The sequence below is a fragment of the Kryptolebias marmoratus genome, linkage group LG3 (genome assembly GCF_001649575.2).
Source record: "Kryptolebias marmoratus isolate JLee-2015 linkage group LG3, ASM164957v2, whole genome shotgun sequence".
Taxonomy (NCBI): domain Eukaryota; kingdom Metazoa; phylum Chordata; class Actinopteri; order Cyprinodontiformes; family Rivulidae; genus Kryptolebias; species Kryptolebias marmoratus.
In genome coordinates this window covers 12,046,236-12,064,668 of record NC_051432.1, presented here as the reverse complement: position 1 = coordinate 12,064,668, position 18,433 = coordinate 12,046,236, and the positions used below count along the sequence as shown (strand labels likewise).

General features: G+C 40.7%; 1 protein-coding gene across 2 annotated transcripts; it reads right to left on the bottom strand.

The window, feature by feature from the left end:
* Nucleotides 1–651: 651 nt before the first annotated feature.
* arhgef38 (Rho guanine nucleotide exchange factor (GEF) 38) lies at nt 652–17,813 on the bottom strand. 2 transcript variants are annotated; one of them, XM_017410236.3, is made up of 14 exons: nt 17,431–17,809; nt 10,625–10,809; nt 10,036–10,153; nt 9,776–9,923; nt 9,663–9,680; nt 9,379–9,578; nt 9,115–9,248; nt 8,897–9,001; nt 8,137–8,253; nt 7,297–7,665; nt 6,521–6,658; nt 5,248–5,449; nt 2,655–2,938; nt 652–2,205 (listed from the first exon to the last, which is right to left on the bottom strand). In XM_017410236.3, the coding sequence occupies exons 1-14, from the start codon at nt 17,639–17,641 to the stop codon at nt 2,023–2,025; spliced, it is 2,412 nt and encodes an 803-aa protein (XP_017265725.1). In that variant the 5' UTR covers nt 17,642–17,809; the 3' UTR covers nt 652–2,022. The 2 variants fall into 2 exon arrangements, with proteins under 2 accessions (XP_017265725.1, XP_017265900.1); XM_017410411.3 differs by lacking the exons at nt 652–2,205; nt 2,655–2,938; nt 5,248–5,449; ... (5 more) ...; nt 9,379–9,578; nt 9,663–9,680 and having other exon boundaries at nt 9,772–9,923; nt 17,431–17,813.
* Nucleotides 17,814–18,433: the final 620 nt, after the last annotated feature.

Sequence of the window (18,433 nt, the reverse complement as noted above, 5' to 3'; positions counted from 1 at the left end):
AAACGCCATATTTGAACGCCATCCAGAAATGCCGCCATTTCCTGTGAGCCAAAGCTCATTTCAAACGGACTGAGGCAAAGTGGGAAAACAGTTCTGTGCCAGACAAATCAAAATCTGAAATTCTCTTTTAAAACCACTGACGCTACATCATCTATACTGAAGAGGAGAGGGACCATCCTGCCTGTTAGCAGCTCAAAATCCTGCCTCTCTGATGGTATAGGGGTGCATTAGTCTTTCTAGCATGGGCAGCTTACAGATCCGGGATGGCAGAAAAGTATGTACAGGTTTTAGCAAACCAGATTGTTAAACAGCTGGAATTCAGACAAGAATGGGACAATATTCCCTCCAAAACCTCCAGCAGCTGCTTTCCTCGGGTCCTAGATGTGTACAGACTGATGTTAAAAGAAGAGGATGGTTCTCAGTGGTGAATATGGTCCCGTGTTGCTGCCATAAAATTAAAAATTACTTCATTTTTTTTTTCAAAAATAAAATGGTACAATATGTTTACTATGTTCCACTGTGAATAAAATGTAGGTTTATGAGATTTGCGAATCATTGCTTTCTGTTTTCTTTCTTACATTTTACACAACGTCCTAACTTTTAAGGAAGCGGGGTTGTAAAAGGCAAGCAATAATTAGAATCGCAGAAGTATGATATTATAACATAACTAATATATATATATTTATTTATTTTGTATAGATAGAAAATGGACAGATAATTTTATTCATAAATCATTTAAAATATACTTCATAAATCATGTCACATATATAGATTCTCCAAAAACCACTTCACATGTTAAATTTACTTCATGATCGTATTACTTCATCGATATAAACAACACTGAAATACAAAAAGTGCTCAGATTAGGCCACCGTGGTTTCATCTGATTATCCATATTCATTCACTTACATTCAAACCAATTCATAGGTTAAATACCTTTGGTAAGCAATTTTTTTTTTATAACAACGATTCAAATTTAAGATCAATATGAGACGGGTGATAATGTTTACAAAGTGCAAAAGTTACAAAGCAGACATTCAACATGTTTTAACAAAAGTGGGCACAATAAAATCAATCTTCAAGAAGAAATCATTTTTCAATTACCCAAACTTCAATATTTTATTCAACATGGTGCAAAGAGTACCTAAGAAATATTCCAAGAGATGTTCTTTTTTTTCATGTACTGTTTTCGCTCATTTTAAATTAGAGACCAACAATATGTTTCAATATGTTGAAATAGGAGCAAAAATAAAGAAAATTAAGGCTTAAGCTATTGTTGAAATGCTTCATAATAGATTTAACATCGTCTATAAGAAGATTTATAAAAAATGAGTGGTCCAGAAGTAACAATTCTGAGAAGTTGCTGACCTCCCTGCACAAAACAAATAGCTTTAAATCTAAAAATCATGTATTTCTGTGTAAAAATGGCAACAAATCTGTATAATATAATTTAAAAAGTATCATTTAAAATGTTGACCTGACCTTAGGTAACATGGGTTGTGGCACTGAATAAGTATCTTGTGGGCTAAACAGTAACAAATTTAAATTCTCCTTTTAGCAATCTTCAGATTTGCATATTCCAGGTTATAGACGGTGGCGGTTTAGCTTGGTGTCAGTGTGCAAGTTTGCGATGGCGTGAGAGTGCATTAGTGCACTTTCCACGTATAACTTACAGAAATGAGGAAAAAAAAATCACGTGTTCTGAACAAACTGAGCAGCTTTTGGAGGAACAGCCGACCAGAAAATGCCAAACTTCAAAGCCTGTTGCTACACTGACCCCACAATCCTGACCTTCTCTACAACTCAGATCTTTATAAAAAAACAAGTTGTTTAAATGAAAGAAATGATGCTTCGCAGTCGTAAACTTGCTCCTGTAGCTGCTTTTGTAAAAACATTTTGTTGGTCTCCAAATTCAAAATGAACTTTTTTTTGTTTTGTTTTGCTCTTTGAAATTTCAGATTTTTTTTTTTTTAACTAAAACGGGATAAAATAAATAAATAAATAAAACAAGACATCCTTGGTTCATGCGTAGGACATTCTGCCGAGGTAGTTGGCGGGGACGTATCCTTTGTGTCCGTTGGCCTCAGCCAGCCACCACTCCTTGTTGCCCCCCAAGTCACAGAACTGCAGGATGCGGACGTGCTGGTACTCCTGCAGGGACAGCTCCTGGTCACAGCGGGCTTGAAATGCATACACGGCATAAAACTGCGGAAAATGAGACAGAATTCAGACAGGAGCAAAAAGATTGCACAGGTGTCAAACTCCATTCCTCTGGGCCCGCTCTCCTGCATGTTTTAGACGTGTTCTTGCTTTAAAACACCTGCTTTAAATGGATGACTTGTGGCCATGCTCCTGGAGAACTTGATGATTTGGTGAGGAGGTGATTAAACCATTTGAATCAGGTGTGTTGGAGCAGAAAAACCTAAAACCTCCAGCACAGCGGCCCTCAAGGCCTGGAGTTTGACACCCCTGGGTTACAGGTATTAATTTGTCAGTTTCACTCTGGCTTGAACTCTTCAGGTGCTGCACCGTCCTGTGAATCCAGGAGGTGGCACTGTTTACCAGCTTTCTACATGAACAAAAACGCAACCTTTCTATCGGTTATCTTGGCAATCGTTTGATGGTATCTACTAAGTTACAGCACACACACACACCTGCTGAGCTTCTGTGTCCACTGCGTCCACCAGCTCCTCCCCGCTCTCCAGCTCCAGCTGCAGGCTGGAGATGGTCGAGCTGCTGTCGGCGGCGCTGAGGTTGATGCTGCGCAGGCTGCTGCTGCTGCTTCCTGACACGAACAGGCTGAGGTCATCGAAGTCCTCATCGGCCAAGGCAGGCGATGGCTGCTGCTGCTGCTCCTTGGCCTTCTGGCCCGACCTCTGGGAGTCTCTCAGGGGGTTGTACTGCTTCAGGAACGTGGAGTAGACGTAGCCTTGGGCTCCTAGCAGAGGGAACGACATCTTTATCATGCATTGTTTAGACTTTATCTACATTCTAATCCAAATGTATGGGATTTTAGTGTCTTGTCATGCCGACTGATTCAACACTTGATTCTGGTTTCAACAAACACTCTGAAATCTGAAATGTAGATCAAGTCCTTTTTCAGAAACGAGTATAATCTTGAGAGTGCTTGATAAAGCAGCTCTTATTACATTAGTCTTTAAGCCGGTAGTGTCTAACCCTGGTCCTGTTGGGCCATTATCCTGCATGTTTTAATTGTTTCCCTGCTCTTCAGCAGGCCTTCAAGCTCTGCAAAAGCCTGTTAGTCACTCAGCCAATCAAATCAGCCATCAAAGCAGAGAAACACCTAAAACATGCAGGGTCGTGGCCTACAAGGACCAGGATTAGACACCCCTGGTATGTGCAGTGATCTCTAAGATGTGTGACAAAGCCTGGGTGTCATTAAAAGAGGACTCAGATTTACTGAAGACAACAGTTTTGAGTCACTAAGTTTAAATCAGTAGTTATTTACAAAGAGTTCTTTTAGCACTAGCACTTCCAGTGGAACTCGGGGTACTTCTGACAGGAGTATCGTAGTATTTCTGCTGGAATAACCATGTAAAGAGAAACTGACTGCGATGTGAGGGGTTTTAAAATTGCGATCACATGAATTGTTAGGAAATCTTTGAGACGGGAGTTGTTTTAAGACAGCAGTGATCCACTTTGGTCTTGGACTAACGGTTAGCTCATCTGTCCAGTTCAACTGATGTCGTAGCAGGTAAGATATTAACTGTGCATATCTTCAAAAGATCTAGAGGATCCCTATAAGTTAACTTAAGTAAAGTTGATTTAGCAGCAACGAAACACGTTGTACTTTTTGTCCTCTTGCTAATTAACTTCCTGACAGCTTAAAATTAACTGAGCAACATTTTTAGAGAATAAAACTAAAGTCAACCCATGACTGCAAGACTTTACTTTAGCGATAGCTTCCATAATATTATATCCAGATGCATTTAGTGACTGAAGAATATGTTTTAAAAAGACGAGGCAAGCGTATCACTGTTGATATGGAAGAAAATGTATTCTCCCGGAGGAAAAGACGACTCTGTGAACAACGTACTCCGTACCGAGAAACTTACTCAGACTTGTTTTATATTTCCCATAAAACTAAAGTTGTTATTGTAGTGAGCAGCGAGGAGCACAAGAGAAAGCTCCCTACACCGGGTCCTGAATACCCAGCGGGACAGGCTTTGTACACGGAGTACCATCACAGCGCTCAGTGGTTTGTTCCAACAAGGCGCCGGGTTCATCAGCTGATTGTGTGAGACGTAAAAGTGGAGCTGGAGGCGAGTCGTGGAGTTGGCCCCGTTGTGAAGCAACGGGCTCCAGAGGCGCAGGCAACCATGACACTGTGGGAGCCCCTGGGGACTCCATCCTGTCTGCTGACTTGTCAGAAAAGAAAGTTTGGTGTAGGAACGGCACCTCGGTCATCTAGGAACGGCAGGCCTCACCCCAGAGAAATATGAGCTGTAGCAACCAGATCTGCAGGTGATCCAGGCTGATCGTTTAATGCGTGAACGCTGACTCAGCGTTTACGCTGTTGTTCTCATGTTTACAGTTTCTTCTGTACATTTTTTGGAGTCTAACTACGACTGCACACTTTGTGCTGTATTAACCATTCGACTATCAAAACATCCAGCTTGACTGGGAATAGTGTGCTCTGACTTTTGGTATTTGTATCTGTTATATCTTTCAAAATATTTAACTTATTTGCAAACATTTTCTTTATAAAAATGACATCTCTTCAGTTTTCCTTTTGGAATCAACTTCAGCAGACTTGCTTTACCTTTTGGCTTCTTATGCTTCACTTAGTTTAGCCTTCAGCTACAGTTTTTTCTCATTTTAGCTTTTACTTACTGGTTTGCAAATTTTAGCTTTCAGCTACAATTTTGCTAAGTTTAACGTCAGGCACAGTTTTGGAAATATTTTTTTTTAGCTAGGACTTTGCAGGTTGTAGCTTTTATGTACTGTTTTGCCTATTTTAGCTATGGTTTTACTAATTTTAGTTATTTTGTAGTTTTTAACAACAGTTGTGCTCATTTTAGTTTTCAGATAGTTTTGCAAATTTTAGCCTTTAGCTGCTGTTTTGCTGATTTTAACTTTTAGTTAATTGCTTTAGCTTCTTCAACAGATTTCAATGAAGTCATTCCGCACTCAGCATTCACGCTGCATTTACACAGAACATGAAATGTTTCTGGTTTCACCTCGGATTTTACCAACACACATGCACACACACACACACACACTTACCTCCAGTGTCCACCAGCCAGCGGCTGCTGCTGCCTAAAGGGTCTGTATCCTCCAACAGGGCCACCAGCTCTCCCTCCAGCAGGCTGAGGTCCTGCTCCTGGCAGCCGTTGCACTTCCTCTTCAGTTTGTAGAGCCGGCTCAGAGGATACTCTGACAGCAGCCAGGCGCGCTGTTCCTCCATCTGATGCTGCACCTCCGGCACCTGGAAGACGGAGTGTTGGTGTAAATATTTAAAGCAGGTATGGGGTAATACCAAGGTGTGTTTTCAGTAATCAGTGTATGAGGGACTGCTAAAGGTGAGGACATCCAGTGGGGATTACAGATGGACACAGTTCAGAAAGGAACATTTACCTAAACTAAATTATCTTCATCTGTTTCTCACACTGTCTGGTGTTTATTTCAGGTCGACACGTTTAGTTTCTGTTTTGCCAGCCAGGAATACCACTTTATTCTAAAATAAGAAAAAAATCTGTTTGCTAAATAAAGGTGGCTCAGAATAAGACAAAAACAATCATGTTTGTTTATGTTGATTTAAATCCTTTGTCCTGTGCCAAATTTCATTTACAACCATGCATAAAAGTTCAGGTTTATGTTTTATGATGTCTAAATTGACTATTTGCCATTACGTTTAGCTAAATTCCATACTATTATTGTTTAAATTAGGTTTGTTTGCTCTTACTTGTTTCAAGTTATAGCACATACTGAAGTTCCGCACTCAGTTTACAACATCAATCATTTGCTCACAGTAAATGTATGAATACATGAATACGAATATGAAATTACAGGTAAATCTTTGATTCTCTGCTGCTTAGATTTTAGTTCTGTTGGGCTCAATAATTCCCCAAACCGTCTACAACTGCTTTCATAGTAAACACTTGTTGAAAAGTCATTCAAATATTCACATTTTTTACCCTTATTTTCAGTTTGTTCTCAGTGTCTGCAAGGTCAGTGTAGTGAAATAAACACAGGAGCTCCACACATGGTGCGCTAATAAACAGCTGATCCTGCCCACACTGAGGAGGCACTGTCTGCAGTGAACAAACTGTACTGAAACATGGAGTGGAAAAACACCAAATGTGGCAAGTTCCCCTTCATGGTCTGTATTTAGTAAATTGTGTAGCAACTAATTTATATATGTCAACATAGTGCAGCTGAAGGGTTTGTCACAGCAGACTGAAGTGGATGGTAAATGAAGCACATTAAGCACTGTATGGTCACAATTTGCACTGTAAAGATGAATAATGTTTTTTTAAGTGTTTTTTTTTTATCTTACTGCTGCTTTCTTGTCCTTCTGTCTCTCAAAGCTGACTTTTCTCTCAATCAGCTTCTGTGCATTGTCCTTGACAAACGTCAGGCTGTTCAGCTCATCCATAATGCTGTTCTGCACCTCAGCAGTGTTGGACAGGGGAGGCTGAAACGGCAGACCGCCACAGAGGTTAGTTTCTCTTTTAAAAGATTAACTCGAAGCTAAAGGAGAAACGCTTGGTGCTGAATGAAGACGCTGAAACTGAATTGGTGAAGCTAAAAAGAAGCAGAACACTAGCACGTCGCAAAAAGTCACAAAACACTAGCTAAAAAAATGGTAAAATGTGAAATAGTAGATAGATAGAGAAGTAGCAAAATGCTAACTAGAAGATAAAAGTAACAAAAATGTAGCTACAAGCTAAGAGTAGCAAAACGGTAGCGACAAGCAGCAAAAGGACAGCTAAAAGCAGCAAAATGCTAACTAAAACTAGCTAAAAGCTAATAGAGGCAAAAGGCTTGTTAGAGACTAAACATAGAAAAATCTTAGCTTAAAGCTAATAGTAATAAAAGTCTAACTAAAAGCTACAAGTAGCAAAAGGCTAACTACAGCTAAAAATAGCAAAAGACTGGCTAAAAGCAAAAAGTTGCAGGTCTGGTGAAGCAGATTTCAAAGAGAACAATGTTTCTGAAAGAAAATGGAAGTGATCTCAATGTATTTCTATGGAGAACATATTTTTATTTTGTTTTTTTTGCTGACTCAGCATTCACACGATTAACCCTATAATTTGTGTGTGTGAGACTCACTGGCAGCTGATGGACAGATGGAGCACCAACCAACGCATTACCCATCAGCCCTCTGAGCAGGGCCACCAAGCACACCAAACAATTAGTCAGGATCGCATGAGCCGCCATGTTGAACCTCTGCAACTCCTCCACTAACAAAGCATTTAGAGCTTCATAGTCCCTCTTGGCAGGACCAGGAGGGGCTTCCGAGGCCAGGGTAGAGGAGGAAGACGTGGGAGACGATGAGGATGAATTAGAGGACGAGCGCTCGAGGCGGCTGCAGTAATCCAGCAGTTTGTCATAGCGCTTCTGGATGAGCTTCTGTGGGGCTGTGAACATGCCCTGTAGGCAGGATAGTGGGGCCAAAACCAAACGCTCCATTCTGTCTCTCTACAGGGGGAAAGTCAAGACACAAAGGGATATAAAAAGGTTGGCATGTTTCGTATAGGAATAATTTTCAAAGAAGTATAAAACATGCAAATAAGTTGTTTAACATTGTTTTAGCAGTGCCTGTATAGAAAACAAATCTTAAAGTTGAGAGGGTTAATAAAGAAGAACATGCATGTAATAAATAAAGGAAGCCTGAAGACAGGAGAGTCTGGCAGGGCTACAGAATCTAAAGGACAGGGCCAGGGGCAGAAAGGGATTACTATGTTGGAAATAAGACAGGTAGCTGTCGGCAAAGTGACAGACGACTCACAGTCGGAGAGTGAATATGAAGCCATGAAAAAAGAGAAGAGCGAAGCAAGGACAGGCACAGAATTAAGATGGTTCATGTAGGTAAAGAAAGACAGGGAGGCTGGACTGCAAAAATAACCTACAGTTCCAGAGGTAAACTGGTGAAAATAAATTTCTACTTACAAAGTACTTGTATGGATCATTGCCATTGTGTGACGAACCATTCAGGTCGTTTCTGCTTGGATCGCTGATGATGTTTTCCATTTCCTTCCCATTCTGAACGGCTACAGACACCATCTCCTGCAGAGAAGTTGGCCCAGAGAACATCACCACAAATTGTAAATAAACTTGCTTGAATTTAGGCTCCTATTTGTTAATAGGACATGGTTTGACTCTGCAGTCCAGTCAAACAGATGGATGACAATAATTTTAAGTTTAATGGGGCCAGTAGTGCGGTCATTACATTTAGGAACTTAGATTGTTCAAATAAAACTATTGTTTTTAATTTATTTTAAGGAAGCATTCTCTCTATCCATGTTTTATATATGTCAAAGACAATTAAGTAAGGCTGAATAGCAGTAAAGCTGTTGAACAGGCAAAAAGGTCTGAAAGTCATCAGCAAAACAGTGAAAGGCAACATTGTGCTTTTTGACATTGAATCCCGAGGAAGACATATAAAACGAGAAGTGTATGGGGCTTAAAATGGAGCCCTGAGGTACCCCAAAATTAAGAGGGGTCACAGCTGAAGAATACCACCCATCTGATGCTAGATCAGCACAAAACAAATTAAAAATGAAGTACTGAGAGCAGTCTGAGGTTTTTGGCTCAGAGTTAAACCTTGATATATTTAAATAAAACCTTCCCGTCGCTAAAAACAAGCTGTAAAATCACGTCTGACAGATGTGTTTAAATCAAGTCCCCCACATTTTTTTTCAGAGCTCACCTGAACGTGCTGCATGTAGCAGTGGACATTCTTGGCCAGTTGCCTCACAGCTTTCTCCAAACTCCTGAAAAGTTTCTCCTCTCTGTCAAACACTTCGTCTCTCACCTTCAGAAACAAAAAAACAGTTCAGGTTAGTTCAGCTGAAACTGGAGTTTAATCAGTCGGATCACTGATCGATGACCTGATATATTGTTCTGCCCATTATTGCTATTTTTCACCTGTGGTTCGACTCCAGTGAGAATCTTGAGGTAACCAGCAAACCTGTCCGATTTCTTGCGAATGGAGTGGATGTTAAGCTTATTTAGTTTGCCCCTCAGCGTTCCTTCATCTTCTGTCCTCTTGTACTTCATAACTGATTCGCAAACAGCAAAAAAAGAAGAATTAAGCCGCCGCGTGTTTGAGATAGACACTTGCTCCAACCAAAAGTGTACATTTGATCAGTAAATCTCACTGATGTGCATATCGTGTAAATAAAGCCGCACCGATGTCCTTCCGTCTTTTGAACTCGTTGATGTTCACGTTTATGATCTTTGTAGCCGTCAGAGCCTCCTGCAGTGGCAGATAGTCCGGGTGGTCCTCTGGAGTGGCCTGCCACAGTTCTCCGAGCAGCAACGGGTACTTCATGATCCGCTGGACGGGTTTGATGATCAGGGAGCCCATGTCCAACAGATTGGGCTTTCCTCTGTGATAGAAAAGGGTTCTGTTTAGTGAACGGTAATCCATGAAAGAAACCAATAAAAGATGGAGAGAAAATAAAAGTACTCACTCTTGGTCATAGATTTTTCTGCAACAAAACACCCACAAGAAAGATGATCAGTGGAGAATGTTAAACTTCTTGATTCACTTGTTGTAAATAATGAAGAACGCGGTGCAACTTACTTCAGAGCTAACACACATGTGGTGAAATGTTGCTTTATTTGTTCCTCTTTCTCGTAGGATTTGAGCGACGAGTTGGCGTCGTCGTGGTGATAACAGTAAATCTTATACACGTCTTCCAAAGCTGCCTTTGCTTGGATGAATACGTCACCTTCAAAGAAAAACAAAAGTCACGAGAGGCTTTTATTTACCTTTAAAGAGAAAGTAACAATTAAAAACAAAAAATGAAAAGAAAAGTGGGTCGGACAGTAAAACAGCCGAACCTATGACAACTGCTTCTGGGTCGGGCTCAGCCATGGCCTCGTTCAGTCTGTGGAGAAGGGCGGCCGACACCTCACACAACGTCTCCATGTTGGTGAAAAGGCGATCCACATCTACAACCTGAAAAAAGACAAGGACATCTAATAAGAAATGATTCAAAATGGACTCTGTATCTCAGCTTACTTCTACAGTTTTTAGCTGAAAGATATAAAGTGATGCAGTGTGTAATTAATTCCTTTTAATTCACTTTAGATTTTTTTTTAATCTAGTGAAAGAGAAAATGGCCAAATGTAAAAGTTTGTTTTGGTTTGGTTTTTGAATAATCTGGCAGAAACTGACTTGTGAGGTTGATTTAAGAGCAAATATGTTGCATTTTTAACGTGTCGGGGTTGTTCTTTTTTTAATCATGCAGGCTAATATTTCAGTGTTGTCATATAGCAACCTGTGCCTAATAATAGGAAGAAAGTTAGTCAAAGAAGAGACGAATATGAGCGTATGCAGTGTTCACATTGGAATTTAAATCTGGATTTATTTTGAGGTGAACGTTGGTGCTACAGGCGCCTCCCCTGAGGCGTTCTCAGGAACATCTACCTGCAGATTTCGTAGCGGCTGAACCACCTCTCTGATGCACAGCTCCAAGTCGTTGAGGTAGTCCTTTTCAGTCTGCACAAGCTCCTTTATCACTTTGGCTCTGTGGTTCATCTTCCTCGCATTGATCTCTTCCAGGTCCAGTATCGGGGAGGGGAGGGTCGACAGGTTGTGTGGCATCAGTTTTTCTAAAGGGGGAAGAAAAAAAAAAGTGGAAAACGAGTCTAAATTGTTGGATCTAATCACATGAATAGCTGGCACCTGGCCTGATACACTACAGCACGTTCTGTGTGTATGTTCTAAATTTAAACTATAGGCTGCACCTTTGCTCTGTGGAACGCAGCAAAAAAAAAAAACATCTTTTCCACCATCTGCTTGACATCTGAGTAAAACTCTTATTTCACCCTGATCTAATTATTTCCAACCCAGTGCCAAAAGGCCTCTTTAAACATGCCAGTCAGGCTCTTCTCTTCCCCCCCCTTTTTTTTTTTTTTTTAATGCTCCGCTGCCTAATCAGTCCAAGGCTGTTCTGTGCTTTGCATGGCAGCCAGGAGTGTCTGTTCAAGGAAGAGGGATGCTTCCTCGCTGCCTAATCGATGCCAAGCACCGCTTCCTCCTCCGCGGGGAGAGCGAGAGCAATAAAGAGCAGAGACGGAGGTGAAGGCAGGCAGACAGAAGGCTGCCAGGCTCGTGTCAGGTTATGAAACTAATCATGCTGCTGATGTAATTCTTCGGCGTGCTCAGGCATCCCATCTGCTCAGACTTTGTGTGTCTCTGTGTGTGCGTGTGTGTACGCGTGGGTTTGAGAAGGGGGCACCAATACACACACATACAAATGTAAAGACACTCATTCACACTGATTCACTGTGAGAGGACACACACACACACACAGTCACACACACACACAGAGTCACGCATGGACATGCAAACAACATTCCCCTCCTTCTGCCTCCGGTCACACATTTTACATATACACACACACACACATAGGCACAACAGTAAACAGAAGAACCAAACCGGAAAAGTATACCTTCATCCCAACTTGTAAAAATCACCTTCATCACATTTTCTTTGGCGTGTTGATTTGGTCAATCATTTGTCCAGCCACACACTTCCTTGATGATGATGATGAAACAGTGTTTAATGTAATGTTAGCAAAATATCTCACAAGCTACAGGGCAGGTATTAATGAAACCCTCAGAAAGCAATCCCCGGATGCACATCTACAACTGATGAACTTTTGGAGTCAACCCCATTTAAGGTGTTGACCTAAAGGTACAGATATTGACCTAAGATTTGGTGTGGTAGTAGCTGACAGTCGTTCACAACACACACTCCAAGCAACAGATCCTGTGCATCAAGTTATTTTTTAAGGATAACCAAAGTGCTCCACCCTTTCTCATCATAAGATGAGCTTAGTTTAAGATGGGGTGTGATAGGAATTCCTTAAAAAAACCTAAAAGAAGAGCAGATCCTGTAAAGGTAGAAAACACCCCTGGATGCCCTTTGCTGCAGCTCGGCAGGACGGCTTGTGTGATTCCGGTCAGTCAGTAGTCTTTTGATGAACGTGAGCACAAAGCAGCTTGTGTTCACACGCGAGGAGCTGATCTCCCTCTTCCTGCTACATTATGAGTAGTTGAAGGAGTAAAAAATAGCGTCAGCAATACTCAATACTCTTTTTTTTTTCTTTTTATTTAATTTGAACTAAAACTCCAGCATTGTAAAAGTCATTCGCTGAAATACACTGACTATAATTTGTGTATTTCCCTTTTATCTTCATATGAATCACAGTTTTATGCTTGGTGACGAGAATGTGATTGACTTATCTGTGTAAGAACTGAGCCACTCAGTTTTTGGATTTGTTTGCGTTGACAGACCTAAAACAGTGCGTTAAATCTGTGATGTGTCCTCTGGAGTTCAGCTTGTTAAGCTGTGATTTGGTGAAAACACATTTGTTAAAATGTATACGTTACGTTAACTTGAGTGTTATGCGTGCACTAATGTAATTATTCAAATGTTACAGTTTGCAGTTCAGGTGTTTCTGGTCAAATTTCTTTTGATAAAGAACAGAAAAGCAAGTCATCATCCTTCACTGGAAGTCTCACAGTTAATAAGGCTCATTTATTGGAATTTTTTAATTTTTTTAAAAACTAGCTTACATGTCTTATATCTGTTTTTGGGTGATTTTTTGTTTAATTTCAAACAGAAATTGTGCAGAGGGAAGTTCAATTTTGAGTTCATACCTTTGGATCAAGTCCACCGTAGATTTCCAGATCAGTTTTAGAGCACTTATATAATAATTTGCTTCCAGAGTTTGCTGGTATTTTAGAGATTCTGTCACCTTCGTTCGACCAAAACAACAATCCTTGTGCCCCAGACTACAAGACGGGGTCAAAGAAACGATCCTTCAACCCACATTCTTATCTTTTGGACAGAGGTTGTCCAAATATACCTTTGCTCGCTGCAGTCAAAAACCCCTTCGCCGCTCTGACCGGTTTAAAATCATCCAAGTTGCACCAACCAATTGCTGAGATACAAATTTGTGTGAAAAACACATTATTTTCTGTTTTTCTACAATAATTGGAGGTCATATTTGAAGAGATTCAGTGCAGCTCAACGTCGCTTCAAGGAATCCTTTAAATGATCCAAAATGGGTTCTATGGAAAAATTGTTAACAATTACCGTCTTACCTGTTGTAGGCGGCGCTTTAAACCTCATCAGTTTGGACAAATGAAGTTTTATTCTGACCAGACTGACGAGCTAATGGCTAGTCTGAGGGAGGTCAAGACCAGAGTGGATTACTGCCAACCTAGAACAGCTCCAGTCTCAAATGTTCAGCCTTTCATATGATTTGCTGTTTTATAAACTTTTACACTGTCGTCACTTTTGTTTTACACAATTACACTGGAAGAAATACTTTAATATCAGGAAGTGCCCCAGAGTGGACAGGAAATGCTATTGGTAGCTGATATGACTGTTATTTACGCTTGCTAGAAAACCTCACAGTTCTACGTGAATAACAGTGTAATGTGAAATCGAAAGGAATGTAAAGGTAAATTAAATAAAATTTGCATTAAACACTATAACATATTTGAGGTACGAGTTACAGGTAAGATATTAAATGTTCGTAACTTTTCCACTTCAAAACATTTAAAATCTCACTTTAATCTTTCGAAAGGTTTTTACAGTCAAATAAATTAGACTTTCTTGCAAACCTCTGATGTTTTTTGTTTTTTTCCCTTTAATTCATCCAGCTCTCAGTGTGAGCTGCCTTAAAGCCAAACAGAAACAGCAGCAACCACCCAAGTGTTTGGGAGAGTGTGTATCTGCTTAATAATGAAATAAAGTTTGAGTCTAGTGAGAGTTTTTTATAAAACTTTAAAAATTAATTGCATCATCATGTCAAGATGACTACAAGTGAACCCCCACCTTTCTGTGAAGATAGGTGACGTAATAAAAGAAAACACAAATTATAACGTCTTTTGGTGTGAATGACAAAACATATACATATAAATGTGCAGTAATCTCTAACCAGTGTCTCACAAATAAGATATCTCATTCAGTGTCATGTGTCAACACTGGCTGTCATTGTGTGAAATGACCCTTTTTCTTTTTTTTTAAATCTCCACCTGTGAGAGGAGAAAGAAAAACCTTACTCGTGTACTCTTTGTCTGTCTGACGTTATTTCCCTTCCAAGACTCAGCAGCAGATCTGACATGGCCCTGACGGATTCTTCCACTAGAGTTATGTTTGGTGCGGTGTGGATACCGGCGCTGGAGTTCCCATGAAAGTGGATACAAGGCTTTTCACTGTTCAGCCCAGTGAAAGGAATCCAGCGGACAATACAAAGCATTGTGTATCGAGTAGCACCGTTAGGAAAAACGACACGTTGGGGTCTTTGGCACACAGCAGTGGAAACGCATCTGTGAGAATGCTGCTAAAATATTCCTAATGAAACAGGTAGCATTTAAATGAAAAACTGTATAGTCTGCGGAAACATGTTTGTAATGAACTTAAATAGTGGTGCACAATCTCACTTAATACGACAACATCCTGTCCAAACTCTTAGTGCTCAAAGTATGCGTCATAAATGACTCTCAGCTACTACCACATCAAATTTTCGAGCAATACCTATACAACTGATTGAGTTGTAGCCATTTTTGTGTATACTAAGATTGTTAAGTTGTGGCAGCCATCTTGAATTTGATTGACTCTAAAAGTTAATCGTTTGTAGCTGCACATCCATCGACGACTTTCTGAGAGTTTCATTAAAACCTGTCTGGTGGGTCATGAGATATTTTGCTAACAGACAGAGGGCGTTGACCTCGACAGTTAGTGACAACGCTTTAAAACAAAGCTCGCACTTGACCAGTCGGTGCTCAGAAGCATAAGTTGGGGACGACTCTCAGCTACTACCAGACCAAAGTTTAGCTCTGCGTCTGTAAAATCGGAGTTAGAGCTAAAATCTGTCCTGTGGTTCATGAGATATTTTGCTGCAGACACATGCACACACCCCGACCTGAGCAAAAACTTCACCGCCCACCTTTTGCCTTTTGGCGGCGGGCAGAATTTGATAAAAATTGTTCAAAACTGATCTTTTGTCCAAAGTTCAACAACAAGGAGATGTCTTGAAACAAATTAAACACTACAAGGAGACTTGTCGCCTGCGTGACGGGGTGGATAAATATGTCTCTTATATGCTGGTAAATGATTGTCTGAACTGTTTTATATTTCAGCTGCTGTAAATAATTGGACAAGCTGTTGTCTTGTTGCCATGGTTCTGACTTGGAAAAAAAAACAAAACCTGTTTGACGAGCAGATGAGAACAGGCCGTATGGGGCAGCAGCTCATATGTTTCCTCTTTCAGTGAAGTCATCGTTGTGTCAATATTTGCATTGGTAATACCACGGTAAATATGTAACGCTGCTCATCAGGCGAGAGGCCGGAGCCCGAGCGAGGGAGGCGAACGGTTTACTGAAAACAGCTGTGTGTGTTTCTGACAACTCGCCGTGCCCGCCGTGATGCAGGCAGGGCAGGGAAGCAGGCAGTGCAGCAGGAGAGGTAAACAGAGCCGCTGCTGATAAAGCAAGTGTGCGAAAATGGTCCTGTTTCCTCTGGAACACCCAAACAGGATGAGGTTTTTTATTTTTGTTTTAAACATGGTGTCACCGAGCATCAAGTGAGTGCTGATTAAGCACTCGCACTACTGATTATGTTTTAAATTTTTTTGTATGTTTTATTCTAAACTTTTAATCATTCGTATACTGAACCAAATTATTCACGCCCATTCAGGACATGGGGGCTATTTTTTGTAACTTGTGTAAATATAAATAATAATAATTTATAATAATATATAAATTTTACTTTATTTACAAATATTTTCCATATCATAAGAATATTTATAAATATAAATCTCTTCAGCTCTTTCAAAACATTGTTCTCTTTAAAGTCTGCTTCAGCGTAGTTGTTCTTCTTTTGTCTTTTTGTTACTTTTAGCATTTGTCTACCAATCAGTAACTTTTATCTTTTAGCTTGATGCTTTTAGCTTTTAGCTACATTTAGCTATTTTTAGCTTTTAGCTACCATTCTGCTACTTTTAGCTTTTGGTCAGCATTTTGCTCTTTTTAGCTTTTAGACAGCCTTTTGCTGCTTTTAGGTTTTAGCTAGATGTCTGCTACTTTTACTTTTACTTTTTCATACTTTTATCTTTTTGCTACCATTTGGCTACTTTTAGCTTTTAGATTACCTTTTGCTGCTTTAACTAGAGTTATGCTTCTTTTAGTTTTGTATTTAGCCTTTTGCTACTTTAAGGTAGCCTTTTGCTACTTTATGCTTTTAGCAATCATTTTTCTTCCTTCAGCCTTTAGCCTCTGTTCTTCTTCTTTGACCTTTTTAGTAGCTTAGTCTCATCTTTTTCAGCAGCTTTCAGCGCGGTCCTTCAGCGCTCAGCACTCACACTTCACCTCCACAGAGAATCTCACGTCTGTAGTTATTCCAGCTGATGTGTGTCGTTCACAGCGAGAGGAAGCAGGAGGAACAGGTGGCGCAGGAACGCCAGCATACCTGGAGCTTTCATACTTTGAAAGTCACCCTCTCTCCCACCGATGACTGCTGATGTAATTTTGCCTGAAGTGCAGCATTCCCAGTCCCTGGGTGCACTCTAGGACGGGACGAGTGGAGCCAGTTTGTCAGCAATATCAATGTGTGTTAAAAATTAAATAACTGTGTCAGCAATTATTGTTTTTTTTCTCTCTTTCTTCTTTATAATTAGCTCTTTCTTTATTGCTCTGTGAGTTTCTTTTTTTTTTCTCCTTCTTTTATGGTTTAAATCTCAGAAAAACAAATTGCGTGACTAGTTCTCCCCATCTTTCTTTTAAAAATGACACAAAAAAAAAAAGAAAATGTTCTTGAGTTTTTTTCCCCCCACACGTTTGTACCGTCTACGCCTTGTTTACCCGCTGGTCCGGAACACTTTCAACGCCACTCCTCTGCGCCTGAGTTTGGGGCACAGTTTGCATATGTGGCTTCGTCCCCTGAGGGAGTATCCAGCTCAGCACATAGTAACACAACAGGTGCCCGGTACAGAGTGGCACACACTTATTAAGAGTGTGAGGGTTGAAGTTTGCCCCTACAGACACACAGACGCGGCACCTACAGCCCATCAGCTGCTAACTGGTAGGCTATAAGTTCCCACTGTGTTGGAAAGAAGTTAGGATCAATTTTTTTTTTAAATTAATTAAATGTTGGCTCAAGTGTGTTTAAACTGTTGCCATAGTTTTGACACCTGGGAAGATCATTAGCTGATGTACCTTTAAGTTTGGCGCTGTACTCCGTCTTGTCAGACTGACTCCTCCTCACCAGCGTCCCCAAGTTGATGTCACCTTTGGCCATGTCATCAGCTACTATGGTGTCCGTCTTCCTCCTCTCCAGGTAACGGATGAACATGGGACGGTTCCGTCTTTTGATCACCTTCTCCTTCTCCTTTTCCTTCTCGGCCCCACTGCCCTCCTTGGGATCCATGGCGAGCCTGCCTTGTCCTCCTCTGCTCTCAGGTTGGGGGAAGGAGAAAAGAAGGGAAGAAGGAGAGAGAAAAGGAGAGACAGGGAGGGAGGGAGAAAGAGAGCCTGGGAAGTGCAACAGGTGTACTATTCACTGTACCCTGACTGCCGGCTCTGCACAGGTGACACAGCTCCTCCCCGTGTCTACCTGTCACGAAGGCCACTCCTCCTCACCGCTCTGCTTTCCTCCCCCTTTAGGCCGTCTCATCTACCCAGCAAAAAAGGAAGCGATGCGCTCAAATTGATAAAGACCGAAGACAGACACTCCTTGCTTCTTAAGCTAAATTAAATGTCCAGGGAAACAAAGAGGCTCTCACAGACTTCGAGCCTGATGAGGAAGTAAAAGTAGGTAGTCATGCAAATGACCTGGCTGTAAATCAATACAGACCGCTCTGAATGAGTGCATTTATGAACATTTCACTCCGATAGGCCACAAACAGGTTCACCAAGGCTTACAAAAATGAACTCCATCTGGTAGATCAATTAAAAAGAAAAGTCAGATCTGGTTGGACCATCACAAATATGTGCACTCAGCAACTTTTGGTCCTAACAATCAGATGAATTGTTAGCTGTCAAAACAATGAATGAGTGTATTTCCTCTTGAAGCGCAATCCATGACTCATCCTATTGTTTTTTGTTGTTTTTATCAGTCTATACACCCTACAGTCTAAACTCTATTTAATTAAGCCATTTTCATCTGAAAGTATTAAACAAATCCAGAAATTTACAAGAATGTAGCAGTAAAAACTGTTTT